General features: G+C 42.2%; 1 protein-coding gene across 2 annotated transcripts in view; it reads left to right on the forward strand.

Moving 5' to 3' along the window:
- Positions 1 to 3008: 3008 nt before the first annotated feature.
- Positions 3009 to 25500, forward strand: part of LOC121503682 (microtubule-associated serine/threonine-protein kinase 1-like) — an 80447-nt gene continuing 57955 nt past the window's right edge. For both annotated transcript variants that reach the window (XM_041778201.1, XM_041778202.1), the window contains exon 1: positions 3009 to 3303. In XM_041778201.1, coding sequence (XP_041634135.1) covers positions 3265 to 3303 — 39 coding nt within the window. In that variant the 5' untranslated portion in view covers positions 3009 to 3264. The remainder of the gene's footprint in view (positions 3304 to 25500) is intronic.

Genomic DNA, 25500 nt, shown 5'->3' on the forward strand with positions numbered 1-25500 from the left:
CCTGATACTCACATATAGGTGAGCATTTACTCTTCATACAACCCCAATTCCAAAAAAAGTTAGGACGCTGTGTAACATGTAATAAAAACAGAATGCAATGGTTTGCACATCTCATAAACCCATATTTAAGTCACAATAGAACATAAACAACATTTCAGATGTTAAACTGAGACATTTTACCATTTCATGAAGAAAACAAGCTCTTTTTGAATTTGATGGCAGCAACACATTTCAAAAAAGTAGGGACGGGGCAACAAAAGGCTGTAAAAGTAAGTGGTGTAAGGGGCTGAACGATTTGAGAAAATAATCTATGATTTTTTCCCCCTAATATTGCGATTGTGATTCAATATATGATTACTTTAAGGTTCCTCATCTTATGTAAAATTCAACAAACATAAGCAATAAATCATTCTAAATTATAAGCCATGCAATACTAGGTAAATTAAACTAGGGATGAAAGATTTGAAAAAAAAGTGTAATTGTGATTTTGGCTCATATAGCAAATTTGATAAAGATTTTTTTTTATGTTATTCTCATTTTGATCAACAAATCATATACACGAACAGGAAAAGTATTTTGAAAAAAAAGACACCTGTATATTTGCACAATGTGTAGAGCATGAAATTTCTGCTGCAAAAACAATGTATGAAATTGGTATTTTGCCACATTTCAGGTTAAAAAAAACAATACTGCACTGTCTGGGAACATCTTTTAATTTTAGTCATAATTTAGTCGTCTAAATTGTTTTTGTTTTAGACGAAATTTACAGTAAATTTAGTCGACTGACTGGATCTTACCCCGCCACCACGCAGCAAAAGCAGTTGTGATTGGATCTCCCCCATATCTCATCCCACCTTTCCACACAGCCAAAGTAGCTGTGGCTGGATATATGCCTAACTTACCCCGACTTTCTACATGACAAAATTAGGCCTCTGTCAAACACTTTCGTCTCGTTTTTATTTGTTGACTAAAATGTAAGTAAATTTAGTTTTAGTTTTTGTCCATGTGCACTTGTTTTTATTAGTTACTGTCTCATTTAGGTCAGGGGAAAAAAGACTTAATGAAAACTACACTGCCTGGACAAAGAAAAGTCGCCACTTGGATTTAACTAAGCAAATAGGTATAAGCCTCCTATTGGATAATTACTGCATGAGCGGTTATCTTTCAGCTGGCAACAAGTTATTTAACCCCAGCTGATGCAAAGAGTAACTTCTCATTTCTTAAACAATGGATTTTTTCTTCCCTAATGGCACGGGAATATTCCAAGATGACAATGCCAGGATTCATCGGGCTCAAATTGTGAAAGAGTGGTTCAGGGAGCATGAGACATCATTCTCACACGTGGATTGGCCACCACAGAGTCCAGACCTTAACCCCATTGAGAATCTTTGGGATGTGCTGGAGAAGGCTTTGTGCAGTGGTCGGACTCTCCCACCATCGATATTAAAATTAATGCAACACTGGATTGAAATAAATCTTGTGACATTGCAGAAAAAAATCAACATTGGTTTGGAAAGGAACTATCAATGCTGAGAGGTAGAGAGAGATTTTAGAGCAACCATGCAGGCAGCGCTAAACCACATACCGCATCCATCACAACAGCATGGCTTCACAGGAGAAGAGTCCCGGCCCTGAACTGGCCTGCCTGCAGTCCAGACCTTCCATCAATAGAAAACATTCGGAGCAAAAAAAGGAAAAATCCAGCAAAGAAGAAGAAGAGGGGATGCTACAAAATCATAAGCATGGCCCTGTCCTGACTTTTTTGAGATGTGCCATCAAATTCAAAATGAAATATTTTTCATGACATGGTAAAATGTCTCTGATATGTTGTTTATGTTATATTGTGGAGAAAATAAAGGTTTATGAATCTTAAAAGTCTTTCCATTGTTTTTATTTACATATTACACAGCGTCCCAACTTTTTTTGGAATTGTGGTTGTACAACAAGACCAGTAAAATAATAATTCCTCATTTAAGCTGGACATTTTAAATTATAAACAGTCTTTTTACTGAGCAGTAGACCTGGCATCTAGTTTTGAATTACATCAACCTTAAACTACATTATTATCTAATATCTTATTTAAAATGTTTTCATATATGGTGAAAACTATTAACTGCACCTTTAATGATACATTTGCAGACATATGTTATAAATAAAAGTGGTTTTAAAGAGCTCAGCCTTCTTTTTTAATCTAAAATGTCAGGATATTCTCCTGATTTCAGTCTTGTGTCGCTGTCCGTGGTGCTGAAGTTCCTCCATTTACATTAGTGCATTTTTACCTGGACTGTTCTTCATGTTTCAGGCTAAAACCCCCTCAGTGATCAGCTCAAACAGCCCTGCTGGGTTTCAGACACCCTGTGAAGTCTCTGCTCCTTCATTCATGAGAGGAGGGACCCTGCTGCGAGGGAGGAGGAGGGGCGAGAGGGAATCCCATGAAGGGGTTACAAATATCGCGTTGCTGCTGTCGCCCCGTCCAGTCTTCAGCTTCAAGAGGAGGGAGGAAGAACAACAACGTTTGCACTGATGCAACGGACCTGAGCTGCAACTTTGGTGAAGGAGGGGTGAAGAGGCTCTCCTCTGAGTCTCGGTGATGTTTACCGGACCGGACAGGCTGCTCCGCGGAGAATCGGTGATGTCAGCCCGACCGAGGAGCTCCAGGATGAGGAGCAGCTCCTCTGCTGGGCACTAGAGTGTGAAATAATCGCTTTGAACACGCTGTCCTTTCGGAAACAAACGTGGAGAAGAGCTCGCGTTTGTTAGGGGGGTTGTTCTTAACGAAAAAGAGGCAGAAGTTGTTTTAGCATCGTCTCATCTGATCTACATGCACTGCGTTTCTGCTCAGGCCTCCTGCCGCTTCGCTGGACAGCTCCAAAGCGCACAAACCTCTGGCAAAATGTCAAGGATGCTGAGAGAAGGAGCGCAGCCTGCGGAGACAGCAGCATGACTGGCAGCTCCGAGGGCAGAAGAGGAGCTGAAGGAAGAATTAGGCTCATTTCCTCAAACATGAGACAAGAACTGATGATATTTGGCCCTTTTTCTTCCACTTCCTCGTCGACGTGACACCGAACTCTCCGGTTCTTTCTGTGCGTTTGCGCCGTTTTGGCTCCGTGTGCGCCTGGACGCTGCTGCCGTTGTGCAGATCGGATGTAAACTCTAGTGGATGCTGCAGTCCTGCTGGGTCTGATCACGGATCATTGAGGGGGGGTGGGTCGAGACATCGTTTGTCAAGGGGGAACCCCCCGTCAGGATCCCCTTCATTACGCCATGGATGACTCGGGGATAATCCGGCGCAGGAGGCTGCAGGTGAGCTGGTTTGGCTGGACATCATCGTGTGATTTTCATCTCACTACTTCAACATGTTGCCCTTTGTTTCCAGCCCTAGGATAGGCATGATCTCCTTAAACTGCAGCCGCATTTATGCGCCTATAATGGCTGAGATTACTCAGATATCAGCCTGTAATGTAGATCCATGCTTATAGGAACAACCTGTCAATATCCTGAGTGCATTTCATCGATGTTTCCACAAGGAAATGAGACTGAAAGGCTCATCTAACATCTCTAACCACTTTGAGGGTTGTGTTTTGTTGAAAGTGACACCAAAATATTTAACACATTATTCAAAAATGGAAAGAAAAACCCTCCATTTATCTCTTTTCTTGGTGTTGCTCATGGTCTGAATTCATTTGGATCCTTAAAAAGTCTTGAATCAGAGTTTTTAAATTTAAAGCTACCAAATGTCTAAAAAGTGTTTGTTTATACCTGTTAACAGTCCCAGATTTACAGTCAAGGACCAAAGTGTTGGCACCCCTGGAATTTTTCCAGAAAATAAACCATATGTCCCAGAAATTGTTGCAGTTACGAATGTTTTTGGTATACACGTGTTTATTTCCTTTATGTGCATTAGAGCAATAGAAAAAATCTGAAGAAAAAAAGACAAAATTGACATAATTTTACACACAACTCAAAAATGGGCTGGACAAAATGATTGTCCCCCCTTTTTTAAAACTGTGGGTAAATCATTTTAGAAAAACTGACAAAAGACAACGCAGGATAGTTGGAATGGTGGATAAACATCCTCAGTCAACTTCCACACAAATTCAGGCTGTCCTGCAGACTCAGGGTGCAACAGTGTCAGCTGGGACCATACGTGGTCATCTGAATGAGATGAAGCGCTATGGCAGGAGACCGAGGAGAACCCCACTGCTGACAAAGAGTCATAAAAAAGCCAGACTGGAGTTTGCAAAAATGTACCTGAGTAAGCCTCAATCCTTCTGGGAGAACATTTTGAGGACAGATGAGACTAAGGTAGAGCTTTTTGGAAAAGCATGTCGTTCTACTGTTTACAGAAAACAGAATGAGGCCTACAAAGAAAAGAACACAGTACCTACAGTCAAACGTGGTGGAGCTTCAAGGATGTTTTGGGGTTATTTTGCTGCCTCTGGCACTGGGTGCCTTGACTGTGTGCAAGGAATCATGAAATCTGGAGAATATCAAAAAATTTGGGCCGCAATGTAGGGCCTAGTGTCAGAAAGCTGGGTCTGTGTCAGAGGTCATGGGTGTTCCAGCAGGACAATGACCCCAAACATACCTGAAAAAGCACCAAGAAATGGTTGGAGACAAAGCTGGAGAGTTCTGGAGTGGTCAGCAATGAGTCCGGATCTAAATCCCATTGAACACCTATGAAGAGATCTTAAAACTGCTGTTGCAAGAAGTACCCTTCAAATCTGAGAGACCTGGAGCAGTTTGCAAAAGAAGAGTGGTCCAGAATTCCAGTTGAGAGGTGTAAGAAGTTTGTTGATGGTTATAGGAAGCGACTGGTTTCAGTTATTTTTTTCCCAAGGGTGTGCAACCAAATATTAAGTTGAGGGTGCTAATCATTTTGTTCGGCCCATTTTTTGAGTTTTGTGGAAAATTATGTCAATTTTGTCTTTTTTCTTCGGGTGTATACCAAAAACATTTGAAACTGCAACAATTTCTAGGAGAAATGGTGTATTTTCTGGAAAAATCCAGGGGTGCCAATACTTTGGTCCATGACTGTAGTTATCAAACCTCCACTGCTAGTTAGCCTTATGAGTATTATTAAGGCTGTCAGCATTAATGCATTAATCATGATATAATGAAGTGCCACAACCAGTGCATTATTGCTTTTTAACTGCACTAAATGCATGCTTTATTGTCCCTTTTAGCACACATGTGGCCCTGCAGTGTAACCCCTGTACTGTTTGCAAACATCAGTAAAACAGGGGCGCAGATAGCTTGGCGGTTAGGTTGCACCCATGGAGTCAGGCAGCCTGGGTTCATGTCCAGCCTGCAGCTTCTTTCCTGCACATCTCTTCCCCACTCTCTCATCTCTGTTTCAGGCTCTATCCATTATGCTGACAGGAGAAAACGCAAAGTGAAACTGACAATTATGCCTTAAGCACCGACATCAAGCTTCAGTTGGTTAAAACACAACAGTAAGGTCAAATGGGCCTCCTCTTGAAACTTTTTGGACATGGTCCTCTGTGCATCTAGTCCTATGGGGCTTTTTTACATGGTGCAGCTTGGCTGTACTCAGTTTGACACCTTGCTCCTAATTTAGTTCTCCTTCTTCTCCCACTGGGAATCCAGCAGGTATTTTGAAAAGAAACCTGCATGATCAGAAAAGTTCATCTTGTTGGATAGATATTTGTCTCTCTCATATGTGTATCGAATTTAAAAAACTCACTAGATATGCTTGATATCTAACCTTGATTCACCTGTTTGCATGTTGCTCACTGGCGAATTGAGTTTATAAACTCACCAGGAGGCTGCCATGTTTGTCCACACTGGCACTGTGACGTCACAACCACTCCTCGCCGTTCCTATGCATTAACCGCTGTGTCAGACTGGCGGTATGTTTTGCTGCTTGCAGCTGTTGCTGCTATAACAGCTTCCATACCAGACACAAGTTTGCTGCCTGTTGGCTGTGTCTCTCTGCTGTAAAGCTCTGTCATTCCTCCTGTTTCACCTTAATAAAACTCCCTACAGGTGACTGGATTCAGTGGGTAGTGGAAGCATGCTGGTAGCTTTTCAAAATAAAAGCATTATGTACAAAGGAAGAGAGTTTCTCCAAAGAGATGCGAAACTGGGCTTTTACTTTGAAAAGCGCAAACCGGAAGTGTTTTCATTCTGTGTTTATCTTTACCTGAACTGTGTGGAAACAGAAAGCTCTATAAATAGTAGAAGTTTGGGGAACAACTTTCTTAAACAGACACATTTTAGCTCGTGGCCTTTATCTGGGTCATCAAGAAACAGATTTCAAACATTCTACTGATGTGGGCATAAATATTTGTTACAAGGTAAATCTGGCTCTGTATTTATCATTTTCTTGTCTAGTTTGACTGATAACCGCTCGTGGTGCAAGAAAAAATAGAGAGACCTTAAATCTTAAAATTCCCCAGGCTTGAGACGAGCAGCGTCTCTGAGATGACTGCATAGGAACAGCAAGGAGCACTGCGGCACTGTAACATCACAGTGGACCAAAACATGGCGGCCTCCTGATGAGGTTATAAACTCAAAATTACTCAAAATGTAGATATCTAGTGAGTTTGTTTGTCATTTATACATATGAGAGAGACAAATATCTGTCCAACAAGATGGACTTTTCTGATCACGTGAGGTGTCTCCGAATGAAGAAAAACTGCTGTGATGTCACTGTGGCGTGCTTTCGCCCCGCTCTAGAGCTGGCTGATTTGGGGACGGTTCAGCGCAGCTTGGCTCAGCCAAACTGGTGATGGAAAGTAAATCAGCACGGCTTGGTTTGGCTTGGTGCAGGCAAGAGTCGTAGCGGAAAAGCCTCATTAGAGACCCCCCCCATTATGGGCAGCCTTGGCCACAGCGGTGTAAAATAAGTCCCCCACTGCTCCTTAATGTCACTTTTCTCTTTAAAACCCTCTCAGGCCGCTCAGTGAACAGGTCAGAAGTCATCATTGACCTCTGTACTCCCTCAGGCGTCTCTCTTCATCAACATAGTGGTAGAGAAACTGGCTGTGCCTGTAATAGCATGTTAAAAGTCCAGTTAGCAAGGCCACAATGCACAGGAGAACCTCAGTTTAGTAGGACTGTAATGTGATAGTCAAAAAGCAAAGGATTCTTCCAGTTGGTGGGTCTGACTTCATGAGAACAAAGGAGCAAAGATTTGAATCAGTTCAAGCACTAAAGCCGCTACATAACAGCTTATGTGGTTTTCAGAAATACCTGCCTACATGTGGACTGGCACTAAGTCCAGATCAACCGTAAACAGACTAAGAGGTGAAGCTGAGGTGGGTCTAAGGCCTCCTGACAGACAGTTACAGCTTACTGGTTGTTGTTATATCAGCCACACCCTTAACTATGCGTCACTTGTTTCCTTCTTAAAACCAAAAAAGAAAAAAAAATCACCCTCCCATAGATTGTGTGCTCATGAAAACATGAAGCATTCAGGGCAAATTCATGTTAGAACAAGGCTGTAATCATGTTTATTTCTGTTGTTTTAACATGGGTGTGTATGTGACTTCTGGTTCTTTCGGAGGCAGCCCCTAGTGGACACTTTAGGGACTGCAGTTCTTGTTACTTCAGCATTGACTTCACCAAAGTGTTGATTCAGAAAAGTCATCCTGTGGACAACAAAATCTGTTTTGAGAGAAAAAGTCAGCATAGCTGGAGTCTGCACTAACAAACATCAGATTTTTGTCTATCAGCCATGACTGTCATGATCGGTGCGTCTTTGTATCAGTGTGTAATGACGACTGTAACGGTCTCTCTGTCCCACTCACACTCTGTCAGCTAAGCTCAGATGACGGCGTGCATCCGTAGCAGACCAGCTTGTTCAACCACGGCTCGTACACCCCCACCCCCTCTCCCCTCCCCTCCCCCTCTCCCCTCCATCTTTGTGTGACTCAGTCAAGTGTGCTGAGCAGAGATGAGCAGCCTCCTGTGGGGCTGTGTGCATGTGGTGCATTTATTCTGATTCATTTGTGCACAATGTCTTTGAAATGAATATTGACCATTTTCTAAGGAGCCATTTTCCTCAGCATGAAGAGTAAATACTGATTCAGTACCCTACTGCTCTCTGACACCATTGTGAGGAAAAATGTGTCCATATTTGTCTAATTATTAGTTGGTACGGGTATTTTCAGTAAAATACTCTCAGCACCTGATGTATGAGGCCTGGATAACTCACATATTTAACATATTCTTTAAAAACATGTTTGACACAGACCTCCTAGACCCAGCTTACTGTTTACATACACTAACTGGCCACTAATCCAGGGGTTCTCAACGCTGGGGTAGGGACCCCATTCAAGTTCACGAGACATTGAGAGGGGGTCTCCAGATGCCTTAATAAAACTAAGAACATTTCTGAATTACATGGTTGCCACTTTACACTAATTTTGCCAATTTTAACACATTTTGCAACTGAAAACCCACTTTTTGTCCATTTTAAACTCTTTCCACCACTCTTTCTGCCTGTTTTTGCCACTTTTAAACCAAATCTTGCCGCTCTCTGCCTATTGCTGGCTCTGTTGACGCATTATTGCCACTAATAACCCCTCTTTACTACATTTTGAGTCACATTTCACAAGTTGATATGCCCATTTTTGCCAGTTTCGGACTATTTCCGCCTCCGCTAACCCTTTTTTTTTTGCCAGTTAATATCAATTTTCCTCCCATTTCACCAAATTTCCACCTATTTTTGCCACTTTAATGCCATGTCAGCCACTTTAGGCTTAAGGTCAAAACTGGGCGCCCCGATCCTCAGGCCCTCAGGCAGCACTGTGTTAAAAACAAGCATGATTCTGTACTGGAAATCACTGCACGGGCTCAGGAACACTTCCAGAAATCACTGTCTGGCGACTAGGCCTGAATGATTTACAAAATAATATAATTGCAATTTTTTCCTGCAAGATTGCGATTGTGATTTAAAATGCGATTATTTAGGTTCTTCATTTTTTTGTGTTGTTCAACAAACATAAGCAAGAAATCACTCTATATTATAACTAGTACAAGATAAGTTAAACTAGGGCTAAATTTAGAAAAAAAAATCTTACTGCAATTTTGGCTTGTATAGCAAATTTGATATCAATTGCTTTATTGAAGGGGATGATCATTTCTTGTATTATTCTCATTTTGATGAAGAAAAATACATGCGCGAGAATGAAAAGTAAGATTTTCGTAAGAAAAATTAAAAGGATACTTGAAGATTTCAAGGCTTTTTTGCCCATTTTGCCACTTTTTTTTTGCCACTCTTATCCCATTTTTGCCCTTTTTCACCCTTTTTTCTCCCCACTTTCACCCATTTAAGTTACTATATGCCATTAAATACCACTTCTTCCAGTTTTGTTTGTTTGTTTGTTTGTTTGTTTGTTTGTTTGTTTTTGCCCATTTTTGCCACTCTTGACTGCATTTTGCCCATTTTAGTCTCTTCATTCATTTTTTTGCCACAGTTTTGCCACTTTTGGGCCATTTTATGCCAACTGTTACTCATTTTTTTGTCACTTCTCACCCATTTTTTGCTACTTTTTGACCCTTTTCCTCACCATTTTTGCCTATTTTTGTTGCTTTTTGAGCATTTTGCCATGTTTAACTTATTGTTGTTGCTACTTCAAGCTGTTTTTGCAACTTTCCCCAATTACATTGTGGCTCTTGCAAAGGTATTTTTCAACATCTTGGCTCTGTGGTTGAGCAGGATTGAGTAACACTGGTATAAAGCATAAAAAAGAAAAAAAGATTGTATCAAACTGATATTTTGACACTTTTCTGGTTAAAGAAATATTGCACTGTCTGCGATTTGAAAATTGCAGCATGCCATATTGCAATTTAATCTAATTTGCAATTAATTGCCCAGCCCTACTGGTGACACAGTTAGCCAAGCCATCCACAAATGACAGTGAAAGCTGGATCATGCAAAGAAGAAGCCATACAGGATCCAGAAATGGTGACTAAGCTCAGTTAAAATGGACTGATGTAAGATGGAAAACTGTTCTGTGGTCGGACGAATCAAAATTTGAATTTCCTTTTGGAAACCACAGACGCCATGTCCTTTGGGCCAAGGAGGAGAGGGACCATCCTGGCACATTTCTGAAGCCTGCATCTCTGATGGTATGGGGTTGCATTAGTGCCTATGGCATGGGCAGCTCTAACATCTGGAAAGGAACTATCAATGCTGAAAAGTAGAGAGAGGTTTTAGAGCTTCCATCCAGATAACATCTCTCTCAGGGAAGGCCCTGACTGTTTCAGTAAGACGATGCTAAACCACATACCACATCCATCACAACAGCATGGCTTCACAATAAAAGAATCCAGACCTCTCCCCAAGAGAAATCACATGGCGCATCATAAAAGGAAAATCCAACAAAGAAGACACAGGACTGTTGAGCAGCTAGAATCCTACATAACACAAGAATGGGACAACATTCCTCACCCAAAACATCAGCAGCTGGTCTCCTCACTCTCCAGATGTTTACAGGCTGTTGTTAAAAGAAGAGGTGATGCTAGGGATGCTTTATTCATGTCTCAGCTTCAACATCTGACATGTTGGTTATGCTCTATTGTGAATTTAATATGGGTTAATGAGGTTGTCCCAACTTTTTTTGAATCAGGGTTGTTTTTGACGGACAGACGTTGAATGTAGTACCACGTTATTAAAGCACTCAGGCTTGTAACCCGTGAGCGTAACATCAGAGAAAACGTTCCTCTATGTGAATGTGGGGGAATGTTCCTTTAAATAAATAAATAAATATCTGTCAGCGGGGGTTTAAACTGAACCTCTAAGCCGCTCAGAGACAAATTGACCCCCATTACAGTCAAAAAGAGAGATAGGGGAGCGGAAAGAGGGTATAAAGGAATCAGCCGAGGATTAGCAGCGAGGTGTGCTGATGGTTTCATGTCTCATCATCCTCGCCGCTCAGCTCGCCGCTGTGCCTCTGTGATGTATGACAGGAGCTCCGAGGGAATTAATCATCATGGAGTCAGACTCACAAAGTCACCGCCTTTTTATGGATAGAGGCACGGCCGGCTCGGTGATTTGCTGCGTGTCGCTGGAGAGAAAGTGTGTAGACTTGTAGTTTAAAAGGGATGTTTTATTTTGAAGGGTCACAACAAAAGAGAAACCAGACTACTGCACTGGAATCAGGAAGTTGTACCCTTGTTATGTTTAGAAATACCTGATAACAACTTTTTCTTTTGGTCTAGGTCACTGACTGCGTCTCTATAGCAACATTATGACGTGACTATGAAATTACTTTTACATCATAAATCTACGGTACTTCCCTTTAAAGGTGGCCCTTGTATTCCATCTAAAAATACTTAAAAATGCATCCAAAAACGCTCTTAAAATGCCCATTTTTCAGTGAAACTTTATTAAATTAACTGTACTCACAGGGTTGGTAAGATGTGCCAAGAATATGTGGCATAATTTTGCTAAGAAGCAGAAATAAAGGAATATTTCATCTTTTTAAATAAGACAAATTCATGACACTTATCCCCTACTAAAAAAAAGAGATCTGAAGGCAGAGACAATCTCTGGGTAGTTTTTGTGTCATTTTCACAATAAGACAGTAGAAACTGAATGCACATATGCCTCTGGACGTTAAAACCTCATGTGTCATCTCTACCCGTGCCCGCATTCGTGCTGATGTGTGATTGGCTGCGCGTGCTCTGCCTCCTAACTCCCCCGGGTCTCATCATCCCAACCGTCACTCTCTCTCCCTCTGACACACACAAAAACACAATCTCGCAGCACCATATGGTGACACACCCTACCCCCTCACAGTGAGGGTCAGGGGTTGCACCCATGATGCTTTGCTGCAACATGACTAACATGAGGTCCTGCTGCACTCTGTGACGCTGCGTTTAGCTTTGAGGTTCACTGATGTGACTCTGGCACATGTGCGAGCCATACAGAGACTATTTTTATAGATTGTTGTCATTTACCAGGATTCATTTGGTTGTTTTTATTATTTTAAAGAAAAATCAAAACTCTAATGTTCATGCAGATTCTGTGCAACATTCCTTTTTTTACTGCTGACGTCTGCATGTGTAAACCTTTACTAAATGTGCATTTTTGGGGCATGCTTTCATAATACCTGCTTTCTTTCTGCACAAGCCTGACTGTAACTGGACCTTTAAAATGCATGTAAGCATGTTTCCCAAAGACAGAGATCATTTAGCTCTTTGTGTGTACATTTCAACTGGACCCACCCTGGACTGGGAGCTCTGTGTGTATTCTGCCGTTTGCATGCTTGGCTTTTATCCAGAAGTCAAATGCTGCACATGCTAAGCGCAGTAGAAGTGGTGTTGTTACTTGCATTGGCATGCATTATATTTGTACCAAAAAGTGAAGGGAATATATGAAATATAAGAAGCTTAAAAGCATGTTCAACCAAAAGGAAAGTCCAGTAGGAAGTAGCTGAAAGGGGGCAGATCATTCACTAATTTATTGATCATTGATGACATGGTCAGGTCAGGTATGGGAGCATATGCTGGTGTGGCACTTCGCCCTGTTGACCTTGGTTCTGTACTGCTCTGGCCTCCTGATGGCTATGATCCAGGCCTGCTCCAGGCCCATGCCCTATCTCTCCAGCTGCTCCCTCAACGACGCATGCAGTCGCCACAAGCATCTGGACCAACTCACCGGGTCCTGGACACCCAGTATGTGATGAGCAGGCCCAGGAAAGCGCCTGTAAAAGTGCATTTACGGCAGTTGCTAATGCATTGGGGTTGGCATCCCTTGCCTCTGGAGCCTCGGAGCACAGGGTTTGCACCCCCACGCCGTTAAACTCCATCACTCATAAACACCTATGAGTTAAAGATCCACGCTGGGTTAGTACTCCTGACACTACAGCTGTTAAACAAGCTGCACGCCACATAATGGTGGTGGGCGAAGCCTTTAGGGCCCTCGCTGCCGCATGAGTAGAGGTGTAACGGTTCATCTATATATATCAATACATTGATTGGTTGATTAATTATCCAATCAGATCAATGGAAACTCAAAACACAGATCTAAATAGATGCTTCAAGCTAAGCTTTTATTTTGAAATTCCCCCCACATGCCTGTTGACAGTTTCCACCCCAGGCAGCATCCTCAACAAGCTAGCTAACCCACTTAAGCCACATGCGGGTCCAGCCAGAACAACAATGGTGGAACTCAGGGTTGTGTTCGTGCTGTGGAAACTAGCGGCAAAGACAACCAAAAAAATTCATTCAATATTGGAGATACTGGTGTGAAGTTACTCCTACGCCCCTGAAAGTCATCCTAGAAGTAATGGATAGTGTTGTTTAAACGGCATGCTGCAAGAGGGAAAAGTGGCTACGATGTCTGGCTCCAAAGTTATTTATCATTAGATAAGCTTGAAATCATAGACATGCCTGGAGCAAATCACTGCGCTGCTTTACAACTGCAGGAGGCAGACTTTCGGCATTGGCAGGCTTGGCATATGCACTAGAGCGTTTTCAGTTTACGGGGACTTTTCCTGGAATAATCCCATATTTGTGGAAACATTTTTCAAAACAAAACGGAAACATATCGTTTTCATCTGGACAAGGCCTGAATGTTGCTGGTGGTGCTGAGGCGTTGTCGACTAATTCTGAGCTATTTCAGCTCAGCTGGTGGCCGTCTTTCCGTGTTGGCACCTGAAATGTGATGGCAGGGTGCATGTTATTAAAAAAGTATGCGAATTTTTTTTTTTACATAAATCATATGAAGGAGACTCTGGTTAACAGTATATGTTGGCTACATATAAGCAACATCACTACATAAGGTTGGATATGGCCTAACATTTATTTATCTATCTATTTATTTATCTTTTTTTGCTGCATAGGTTTTATAAGATTAATATAATAGCACACCTAAATCACACCTAAATGTATATTAAACATAAAGAAGCTTGTGATGGAACAATTGTAGTTTTAAAGGTCACAGAAATATGTGCCCCTGGCCTGTCCACAATCCCCCCCAAGAATCAGCCCCCCCCCCCGTGTCAGAAAATGTGTGCTGAAACAAGCCATTCTCAGATCTTCCCCTTATGATGTCATGTGGGGAGTAAGCACCGCCCCCAGGTTCAGTTGGCCCTCCCTGCTTTTTTTCAGAATTACTATTTTTTCACCTTTTGGTGATTATGTTTTAAAGCCCAGATTATCCTGAAGAAAAGGCTGTTGGAGATTGACTGTGCACGGCAGGGTTGAGATTTTACAAGCTTTTCAAGACAAGTCCAGGTGAGACGAAACGTTTAAAACAGCTTAGGGTTCAGAGGGTTGATGATATTAGATTTTAGATGCGGCCCAATCCTTACTGGGACAAACCGTAGTCTAATAATGACCAAACTGAGCTAAATCTGTAGTTCTGAGCCGATATATGCTGTACCAAGCAGTGTTCTTACTCATTTCCTCAGTCAGATGTGGAATGTGACTATTTTTCATGCCTTTTCGCCGGCAACAGGAGTGACATTCTCGTATCAGAAATAAATAAATGGCTGCACCACTAGACCTTTTGACCATCCAGTATTCCTGACACTCATACTCCATCCCTGACCATCAGCCGTCCTCTTTTTCTCCTCCATCAGTCTCCTTCAGACAGGTCGGTCAGACGATGACAGCTCTGCTCTCTGTCTCTCTGATTGATCCCTTTTGTTCATCTCCGACCTCTGAAACTCTCCTCCATTTCTCTCGTCCGCAGAATGATTGGACTGTCCGGTTCATCCTGACAGAGCTGCTTTAGAGGGACGCTGCTGTTTAAAGCCATTTCATTATTACCCGAGCTTTTACTGCAGACAGGACGACATGAAGACAAGCTTTTAAGGTTTAGCCATATAGCAAAAGGCAGATTATAACTGCACTTTAAAGAATCAGCTCTGGGAAACTGCCAAGTCTTTGTTGTTCCGAAAGTTAATTTCACTGGAAATGCTCATCCCTAGTGTGATACGGTTAATAAATGCCGAGATGGTGGATTAACTCTAACGAGAAAACCAGCTAAAGCCGTCATGATTCCTAACCATCAAATTATGTTTTTTTTCTCAGGGTTTAACATGGAATTATGTAAATCTAGCTGGTGGAAATGCCTGGAATTAACACGTTATCTTCATCTCTGTATGATTCCGCCTCAGGTCGAGTTTGTTATCGGAACGACAGTGACTCAGAGAACCAGGAAACCCCTGAGAGTACGATCACACATGTAGCTTAGACACGCTATGGCTGAACCATTAACGGAGATATTTGTTGTCAAAGGGAACGTCTTGTGACAGAAATAGGTCAGGAACACATTTCAGACTAAAAAGACAAACTTTTATTCCATCTGGTATTCAGGAAAAATGATAATTAAACACAGCCAAGGGCATTTAAATATCCTACAGTATGTACAGTAAGTCTGTTCTCTACTGTCATTATCTTCAATGCAAATCTGAAGCTGTTTTACTCTGGCGCCTAAAGAATTTATGCACATTATAAATTAGGACAAGTTGCATCATTAAGCCCCCCTTTCAAGCAGCATGCTTTGACTTTGGGACCGCCTGGCTAAACACCCCCCTAAGGACAGATACATTTATGGCAGTGTGCACTGGACACAATACAATTAGTTCAAAAGCAATTAATCCATAGTAGCATGAATCTGAATATGAGGGTGCAACAAGCTTTATGCTATAAAGGAGGAGGCTGGGGTGGAGGAGGTGAAGCATGGTGTATCAGTATTAAAGGTCACATAATTGACCTCTTTAAGAGAAGTTTATATCGGTCTCAGAGGTCCCTAAAACATGCCCATGAAGTCTGTTGCTGAAAAAACACTCAAGTATTGGATTTGTGCATGTCTAAAACCCCCTGTGTTTCAGCCCTGCTCAGAACAAGCTGTTTGTGTCTGTAGCTTTAAATATTAATGAGCTGTCTGACTCCGCCCCTGATCCTGCCCCTCTCAGGAAATGGATGTGGCACCCTTTCATCTGGTGAGATGAGCTGAGAGGAGGATCAGGAGAGGAGGGCGGAACTTTCAGGGAGGGAGGGCCAACTAAACCTGGGGGCGGGGCTAACTCCCCAAATGACATCATGAAGGGAAAATTGACACTATGCTAGAGCTATATCTGAACTAATCCTGGCTGTGGAGGTAGTTATAGCCATCAACGCTGAGTACAACTAAACCTCGCCCATAGCTACCTCCTCATTCTCCTCAAATGAAGCTGATTGGCCCAAACAAAGCTTGGTTCTGCACAAATGTTGTGGTTCGGAGCTTTTTCAAGCTGGATGAGAGAGACAGAGTCGGGCAAATCCATCTGCTTTGCACAGTCACACATCCTTTGTAGCACCTTTTAACTCCCTAATGCAGCGGTTCTCAACCTTTTCAGCCTGCGACCCCCAAGATAAAGGTGCCAGAGACCGGGAACCCCCACTGTACCTGAAGGTGGCTGAACACAGCCATGAACATTCAGAGAACAGTCATGTGCAGACAAGGCTGTCCATAAGGGGGGGAAATGGGAGAGATTTCTGAAGCCCAGCAAAATCATGGTCCATTGTGAAGTTAAGCCGTGGTATTTTATATTTATCCTGAATAATAGCCACTCTTACCAAAGAAACAGATTTTAATTCATTTGTGTAGTAAGTAGTCCTCTTAAAAATCTAAATCTTTTTGTTGAAAACAGAATTCAAATACAATAAAAATAGTTTTTTTAAATTGGCAAGACATAATGGAAAAGGTGGTGCAATTGGATTTTAAAAGTAGCAGAAATGGTTAGAAATGCAAAAAATGAGATACACATGGCAAAATAACCATAAAAAGGCAAAAATTGCCTTATTTAGTGGTAAAAGTGGATTCAAAAGTAGCTGAAATTGCGTTAAAGTGGCAAAAATAGGTGGAAATTTGGTGAAATGGGGTGAAAATTGACATAAACTGGCAAAAAAGGGTTAGCTGAGGCAGACAAAGTCAGAAACTGGCATAAATGGGTATAATCAAATCGAGAAATGTGGCTTGAAAAGTGTTTAAAGGGGTTAATAGTGGCAATAATGTGTAAACAGAGCCAGCAATAGGCAGAGAGTTGCAAGATTTGGTTTAGAAGTGGCAAAAACAGGCAGAAATAAGTGGTGGAAAGGGTTTAAAATGGACAAAAAATGGGTTTTCAGTTGCAAAAATGAGTTAAAATTGATAAAATTTGTAGGGAAAAGTGATGAACTGGTTTAAATTTGACAGAATTGATATAAGTGGCAACAGTGTCATTTAAAAAATGTTCTTAGTTTTTTTTTAAGGCATCTGGAGACCCTCTCTCAGTGTCTCACAACCCCAAATGGGGTCCCGACCCAAACATTGAGAACCCCTGCCTAATGTACTCACTCACCATCGAAGCAATAGAATCATGGAATAATGTTAAAATGAATGACAAAGCATCTGTTGTTTACATTCTCGTCCCGTGTGAGCTCATAGGTCTCTAGTGATCTAGTAAGATAATACCGAAGAAAAAGCATCTGGAAAAACAGTTTTTTGAGAAAATCTCTGGGATGCACTGAGAAATCAACAAAGCATGAATGTCTATAAAGTGAAAGTGCTGCCACATTAACCATCATTGAAGTCAGTGAGTCATTTTGTACATGCGCTCCTGCATAGTTCTTTATGACAGGCTGTGAAAAACTGATTCATATCAACAGTATGGACTTAAAAGTTTGTGCTTCAAAATGCAAGAAAATTTGAAATAAAACTGTGATTAAAATTGTGATTACTTGTCAAAATGTAGGAATTAATCATGATTGCAAAAATGTTTAAAATTCACACCAGCTTTGTTGGGGCGATCAGTATTGTCTTGGTGTCAAATTTGGTGTGGGAATAGGAAAAATAGTATGAGAATATGCCTGTAGAAAAGGATTTGGATAGATTTAGTCCTAACAGGAGTAAAGGGAAAGTCAGTATAAGCTCAAACCCTCTCACCAAACACCAAACCCTCATAAAGAGAGCAGCAGCAGCAGCGTTCTGTCAGAGACAGGAGTAAATACTGTGTTCCTTCTAATCTGTGATCGCTGAGCATGTCATGTCTGTGACGGAGCCCACCGTCTGTCTTCATCCCTCACCTCCTCCAGACGTCGTTAGCAGGACTCACAGAGCATTAAGCTCTAAACGCAGCTCCCCGTCAGCCTCCTCTTTTTTAAAACAATCCCCTCAAATGCTATGACGCGGCTAATGAAGCCATGCATTGTGCAATACAGCGAGGCGTTCTGACACGTTAATTATACCACGGGAGAATTAAGTGATGAGGAGAGCTGGCTGCAGAGCCTGTGTGGTAGGAGCCGGATAACAAGACGGAGATCAGATTTACATCTTTAATTTGAGGGAAACTGTGAGTCAGACATGCGAGCAGGCTGGTGTGATCGTCTCCTGGCACAAAGTCGTTTTCCTCTGGCTCATATTCGATGCTGTGATAACGGTCCTACCTGCAGGATGTTCAGATATAGGCTGACATAGAAGTATCATTTACCTCCGGCTGTAGCTAATATCATCATGGAGGGGGTTCCACTATATACATTCATGTAATTTCAGCCAGGTGTTTAGTTTCAACTTTGGATCTGCTGAATCCAACAACCAGCAAATCTGATGGACCATGTTAAAAAAAAACCTAATACTCCAGATTTTCACTTTTTCATTTGTTACTTTCAGCTCAGTAAAGAAGACAGGCCCGCCCCCAGATTTGGCTGGGCCAATAACAAACCCAGAGAATGGACCCTGATAAACCCAGAGAATGGCCCCTGATAAACCCAGAGAATGGCCCCTGATAAATCCAGAGAATGGCCCCTGATAAACCCAGAGAATGGCCCCTGATAAATCCAGAGAATGGCCCCTGATAAACCCAGAGAATGGGCCCCTGATAAACCCAGAGAATGGCCCCTGATAAACCCAGAGAATGGGCCCCTGATAAACCCAGAGAATGGCCCCTGATAAACCCAGAGAATGGCCCCTGATAAACCCAGAGAATGGCCCCTGATAAACCCAGAGAATGGCCCCTGATAAACCCAGAGAATGGCCCCTGATAAACCCGGAGACTGGCCCCTGATAAACCCGGAGACTGGCCCCTGATAAACCCAGAGAATGGCCCCTGATAAACCCAGAGAATGGCCCCTGATAAACCCAGAGAATGGCCCCTGATAAACCCAGAGAATGGCCCCTGATAAACCCAGAGAATGGCCCCTGATAAACCCAGAGAATAGCCCCTGATAAACCCAGAGACAAACAGCTTTTCATCACTTTTTTCTGCCATTTTACCACTTTTGACCCGTTTGTGTCACTTTTAACTCCTTTTCATCACCCTTATGGCAATTTTCGTAGATTTCAACATTATGTCATTCTTTCTTATACTCAGTCTTGCCACTTGAACGCCCTTTTCACCTTTTTTTCTGACCATTTTAAAAATTGTAAGCCACTCTTGCAACTTTCCACTAATTGTTTACTTCTGTCAACCCATTTTACCACAACTTTAAACACATTTTTGCCACTTTTTAACCCATTTTTATTCTGTTTTAAGAAAAGGGGTTTACGTTTTGAAGAAGGCTATAAAGTACAGCATGAATAAATTAATAAATTATTTATTGCTTTGATAAGAGTGGTTGCTATTCAGGTAGACAGCTGTCATCACAGCTTACTTTTACGGTGGATCATGATTTTGCTGACCCCCATTTGCCTTGGTTCCAGGAAAGCCGTTATCCTCCCTCATGGGCGGCCCTGAATAGAGAAGCAATGAAACCATTAAAACTGTCAGGATTTCTGACTTTATTCCTCTTATAACCATTCCACACTCAGAGTTAGACGACAGAGAAAATGAACTCATCATGAACACGAGTAAAATGAGCGGCGTCTCTTTGACCTTCTATCAAATGAGAGATTGTGAGGAGAAACTCATCAGAACCGTTTCTACATCTATAATAGTCCAGTGACAATGACAGAGGGCTGCTTTAATGGGTTTTCGTGGGGTTAATAAAGGCGACGTCACAGGAGGATTTAATAATTAAACTACAGCAGTACAGGGAAATATTACCCACAATCCCTCTGCACAGTCTGCACACTTTATCATTGTTGTTCACGGAGATGCATTAACGTTTCCTATTTCTGATTTCAGACGGCAGATTTCAGAGGACTGCTCTTTGATTCACGTGCCAACTGCTTCTTTTATTGTCTAGACGTCCCTGAACGTTAGAGAGCTCCTCAGAGAGACTTCACTCAGACGGAGAACAGATGTCTGCAGGTCTGGATCCACGTATGAAAGAGACGCAGGAGCCTTTGATTTAAATTTACTTTATCTACAGAAGTCAGCCTTTTAAAAAACCTTCAAACTGTAGAAATTTACTCATTTTCTCTCTGCTGTTTGGTCTCAGTTCTTTGTCTTTCCACCTAATAGGGAGATGAATTAGGGGTGTTCCTGGTCTTTATGCATATTTAAATCCAGACTAGCCGACTCGTCTAAAGGTCAGAAGATACTCAGGAAACAGTCAGAACTGAACACAGTGTCATAGATTTACTAGAGAAGCCCTGACTGATGAGAAACCGATCATTACTGCACAGGTTTCAGTCCATATATGTGATTGGTAGACTGGAAAAAATGCATCGAATCACCAACCACCAAACCCGTAATCTGTGGTCGATGCTCTGGTGTCTGCAGCTGAGAAAAGCTCTTTGTTTTCAGTGTTGTATCATTATAAGCTAATAGAATTGACGGCCAATAAGAATGAAGAATAGAGATGAGATTAAAGTGTCAGCTTCTCCCTGCTCTCGGCAGCAGCCGTGATAAAATCCACTCAGTTTTTATTTAGTTGAAAATAATCATCTGGTGCTAGCTGCTGAAACAAGAATTTTAGCAACCCCACAAACTCAACAGAGAAGTGTTTTGAAGATGGTGTTCAGAGTCCTGTAACAAAACGTGATAGTCTACTGCTGCACTGATATGAAGCTAAAGTTAGCTAAATATGCTAGTCTAGCTCATCTGAGGGAATTTCTGCACTTTGAGGGCAGAGAAATGAGAATAGTATCCTGTTTGAGGTGTAGCAGAAAAAGTTTACATATTTTAATCTCCACGTTTAGCCTCTTGTTTCTGTGCAAAGTCCCATTTAGGTAGATAGGACCGGGAGTTGCTCCCACATTTCACGAAAAGTACCATGGGGTTAGGAATAAGGTGGATATTTACTACAACGTTAAGCCAAAAAATGACACTAAACAAAACTGAAAATAGTGGTTGGACTTTCAACTCTATAATCTCAAAAATATTATTTTTTGGTTAACATACATTTACAGCTTTTGAATGAAGAAAAATCTTTTTTTTTTTGTAAATTAAGAGGTTTGAATGTTGAGGTTTTTCTAAAAAACTTAACAAATCCTTTTATTTATTTATTTATTTTTAAAGACTGTCCCCAAAGCTGGGTGCACACTGCGATTTTGCTGCGATTCAGCCACAAATTTAGAGCCGCACGGCTCACTGTGAAGTCGTGCCGACTTTCAGTGGGAACGGGTGTCGTTTGTCGTGTCTTGTACAGGGGCGTACGACCACGGCCTGACTACGACCTGATGAGCTGTTCCCAACTGGTCGTGAGGATTTCTGGCACGTTTGATATTTTAGTCGTACGACTCCAGACACTTCACAGTAAGAGCAGAAATGCGAACAGAATAAACAAGTTTGGGGGATTGTTTCCCTTGTAAACTGTCAGACAACGTCCTAAATTACCATGACAACGGCTGGAATGACTTTCTGATGCACCCCGCTATGATGTGGGAAATAAAAGAGCAGGAAATATTCCTATCCGCGGACCTGCAGCTGACATAGAGGGGATGCTGTTTGTCTGTGTGAGACAGAAACTGGGTTCCCATTACACTTGGAAATGCGCACAATTGAAATAGCGCGATAAAAAAACTGGTAATGGAAACACCTGAATTTCAAAAAAACCCTAAAATATCGCTAAAAAGTTTTTACACTTTCATGAGGAGGTTTTTCAGATGTTTCGATATAGAAATATATCGCAAAAGTGTAAATGAAACACTTTTTCCGCATTTACAAGTCACAGGACGTGACGTACGGTGTCACATGACCAGTCACTCTGAGACAACATTGCGCGGTTCGTGTAGACAGAAGAAGAGACGAGACTTTTCTTAACATCATACTTATACCCTTATGGGTGGCTTTCACCATATATACGGACTTTACCTCTGAACTATCATTCGTTGCCTTCGTCTTTTGTTCAGAATGATCAAGGCAACCACTGTAGATGTAACCAAAACCGTACCAACACGCAACAGGTTTTGAGCGTCAAGCTTCCCTGCAGCAGATTAACGGAAGATGAGATTTTACAAGAATTGCAAGGCCTATGCCCAAAACTCCCTTCAATGGAAATGCATTCAAAGCGCAATTTTACGTAATTGAAATTTAAGAAATATCACTTTTATTTTGCGAAAAACAGTAATGGAAACCTAGCTAGAGAGAGGTACAGGGGAGAAAGAGGGGGGAGAGCTAGAGAATATGACTGGAGACACTTCACCCTCAGTGTGTGAGACTTTCTAAAATAGAAACTTCACGGGTTTCTGTCACAGTCCGTCCCGACTTCACTCCTACAGTGTGCAGCCCATACATGAGTGCTGTTTGACTCTATTCCATCATTCTTTGGTCAGAGGCTTTTAATCAAGCACTCTGTGAGCTTTTTAAACTCTTTAGCCTTGATTTGTCAAAATTTCCAGGACTCAGAGGTAGTTTATGATGATGTTTTCCCAGTTTGAGTGTTTGGTGAAGGCAAAAAGAGTTTGAATTTGTTTTATTTTGATCAGAATAAAATACTGCATCAGTTGCATGATGTAACTGCTCTGAAGCTAACTGTCTTTTATAAACCTGACTACAGCATTTGCATTGTTAAGCCAGTTGAATGGGCCTTATATTGTAACATCCCTAAACATTTGACTAACATTAGTCTTATTATCTTAATTTATACATCTTCATTGGCCTGAGTCTACTTTCAAACGACTCACAAAAAGCATGTAGTCTTTGAGAAAGCATTTAGATAAGAGAGATTCTATTAAAAAGAGGGCATGTTTGTGTCATCTCTGCTGAAGTCTTTCAGTGTAAACTGCTGTTAGATCTGACTCAGCCTCCAGATACAGTAACGGTGTATTTATCTGCTGTAAAAAACCACCAACAGTCGGCTCTAATCAGGCCTGCTAGAAAGGTTAACCCTCCCCATCAGTGAGAAGCTGTCGTACCGCCTCAGGCTCTTGTTAACCATCTCCTACGTGTCTGACAGCTCAGGGTCAATATCCTGATCAATGGAGGACAAAGTGAAGAGGGATCAATAGGTTGAATATTCAGTCGTCCTTGTGGAGAAGGATTTATCTCTGTTAACATGTAAACCCTGGAGGCACGCAGTCCGATAGAGGAGTAACCCGTGTAACCTACGGCCGGGTTGATTGTTTTAGAGCCAGACGACCGAGTGACTTAAATTATAAGACATTTGACATTGCACACTGGGTGCAGCCTTGCCTTATACTCTACATAAAGTCAGGGCTGCAGGTTTTTGCAACAATGAATCATGAGTTAGGATTCAATTTTTAACAGAACCCAGAATGGGATTACTTGGGATTTGTCTTAGCTCCTATGATCCTCCTGGATTGGATAATGGGGCGGGTAACGGGGCAGGGAACTCTGGAGTATAATTTAGCAATGTCCAGGTCACTTTGCTGATGATGCCATGATCGTTGTGGAGACTGTAGATGTCCTGGTGGGGGCTCTCAACTTGCTGAGTGCTGAGAGGGGAGAGTTGGAATGCACGTCTCCTGGACCAAAACAAAGACTCAGACTTTTACAGATGCCTTGGATGATGCCGTTAAATCTGTGTCTGTGAATAAGTAGAGTGTGGAGGTTCATTGGCATCCATCGATCCACTGACTGTGAGGCTGAGATCCACCACTAACTTGGCCTTGCATATGGGGCAATGGATTTTCTGGGCAAGGTGGTGTGGCTCTCCTGGAGCTGAAAGTCAAAGTCTTTGGGTCCTTGGTCCTCCTGGTCTTTCTCTACTCTTGTGGGGCCTGGATGCTGACTGATGGCCAAAGGCGTCGGCTGGACTCCTTTGTGACGACTTCTTTGGCAAGACCGTGCGCCCAATGCTGATGTCAGGGTTGCTAGCTGAAAGGGGTTCAGCGACCCTTGCTCCCCGAGCCTCCAGGCACTGGATTTGCATCCACACACACTTAAACTACATTGCATGTAAACACCTATGAAAGCTCTGTGCAGTCATGGTACTCCGCTGAAGCCGTAAGACGATCTGCATGTCATGTAAAAGTGGACGGGTAAAGCCCATGGGACCCTCCCTGCCGGATGAGGAGGAAATCCCTGTGCAGCGAGCGTTGAACGCTTAGGTTTATCATCGCTGGTGGTGCTGAGGTGTTGTCCATTGGTTCATCGGTTGAGGCAGTCTTCCTGGGTCGGTGCCTGGAACGTGGCTGCTTTTTAGGATGACTTTTGCATACCTGCGATGTCCAGAGAGCTGGCTTGGCTTGGGATTGCTGTCACTGCCTTGTCTGAGGTGAGGCGCCCTGGCACTGGCGAGACTAGTGTTGCTGGGTACTCCTATTACTGATCTGGCTGTGCTTATGGATGCCACTGGAGGGGGGCGCCTGGCGGTTGTGAGCCGGCTGGCCCCCTAAACTCATTGAGTGCCAGCCCTTTTATAAAATGGCAAGTGGCTATGCCAGCGTTTTGGCCATTTTGAGTCATCTTTCAAGACCCACAGAATATTTTGTACTATGACTCTGAAAACACAGACTAGCTCAAATGAAAGAAGAAACTCTCTATTTCATCATGGAAAAAAACGTTTGTTTGCAGCTTGTTACGTTCTTGATTAATTTGAAGCTGAATAGAGGCTAGTTTCACCAAAAAGACCACTTTTTTTCTAGAAAGCTGAGAACAATGCATTTTTGTGAGTCTGTCAAGCAGAACAGTGATTTGAATGTTATAATTTTGCCTTCAATGACATAAAAGACATCTGAAAGTTGTATTACAAATGTTATTTTATTGTAAAATAAATAAAAATAAATACAAATACAGCACAATACAACTGGCCTGCCGCCACGGGATCCCCAATACGCCCACGTCCTCTCCTGCTCACGTGTCCCCTGGCACTGCCTGTAAATTATAGAAGTAATATAATATATATGTTAGATATATAATATATAATCTATAATATAGAATTTTTTTGTTCTTACCTCTTTTTCTGCCAACAGACGTGTTGTAGAACTGCATGGGGCTTGCTCTTCTCTCAAATCTGCTTCTGAAATCACATGAGTGAACGTATGAGTGATGGTTTCATTCCATAAATCTGGCTGAATAATCAGTGGGTTCCTAACGTTAACTTACCTCCATCGCTCTGGGACGGAGAACAAGATCCGCTCCACTCACTCGGCAGCCATTCGGAAATGTCCATCTCTGAAGTGTCGTCGCTGTATGTATCAAGCTGGCGAGTGGCTGCCTTTTTCTCCGACGTACAGGGGAGACCTGGCGGCATTCTTTAGCCTCTTGG

Source organism: Cheilinus undulatus, linkage group 21 (assembly GCF_018320785.1).
Source record: "Cheilinus undulatus linkage group 21, ASM1832078v1, whole genome shotgun sequence".
Taxonomy (NCBI): Eukaryota; Metazoa; Chordata; class Actinopteri; order Labriformes; family Labridae; genus Cheilinus; species Cheilinus undulatus.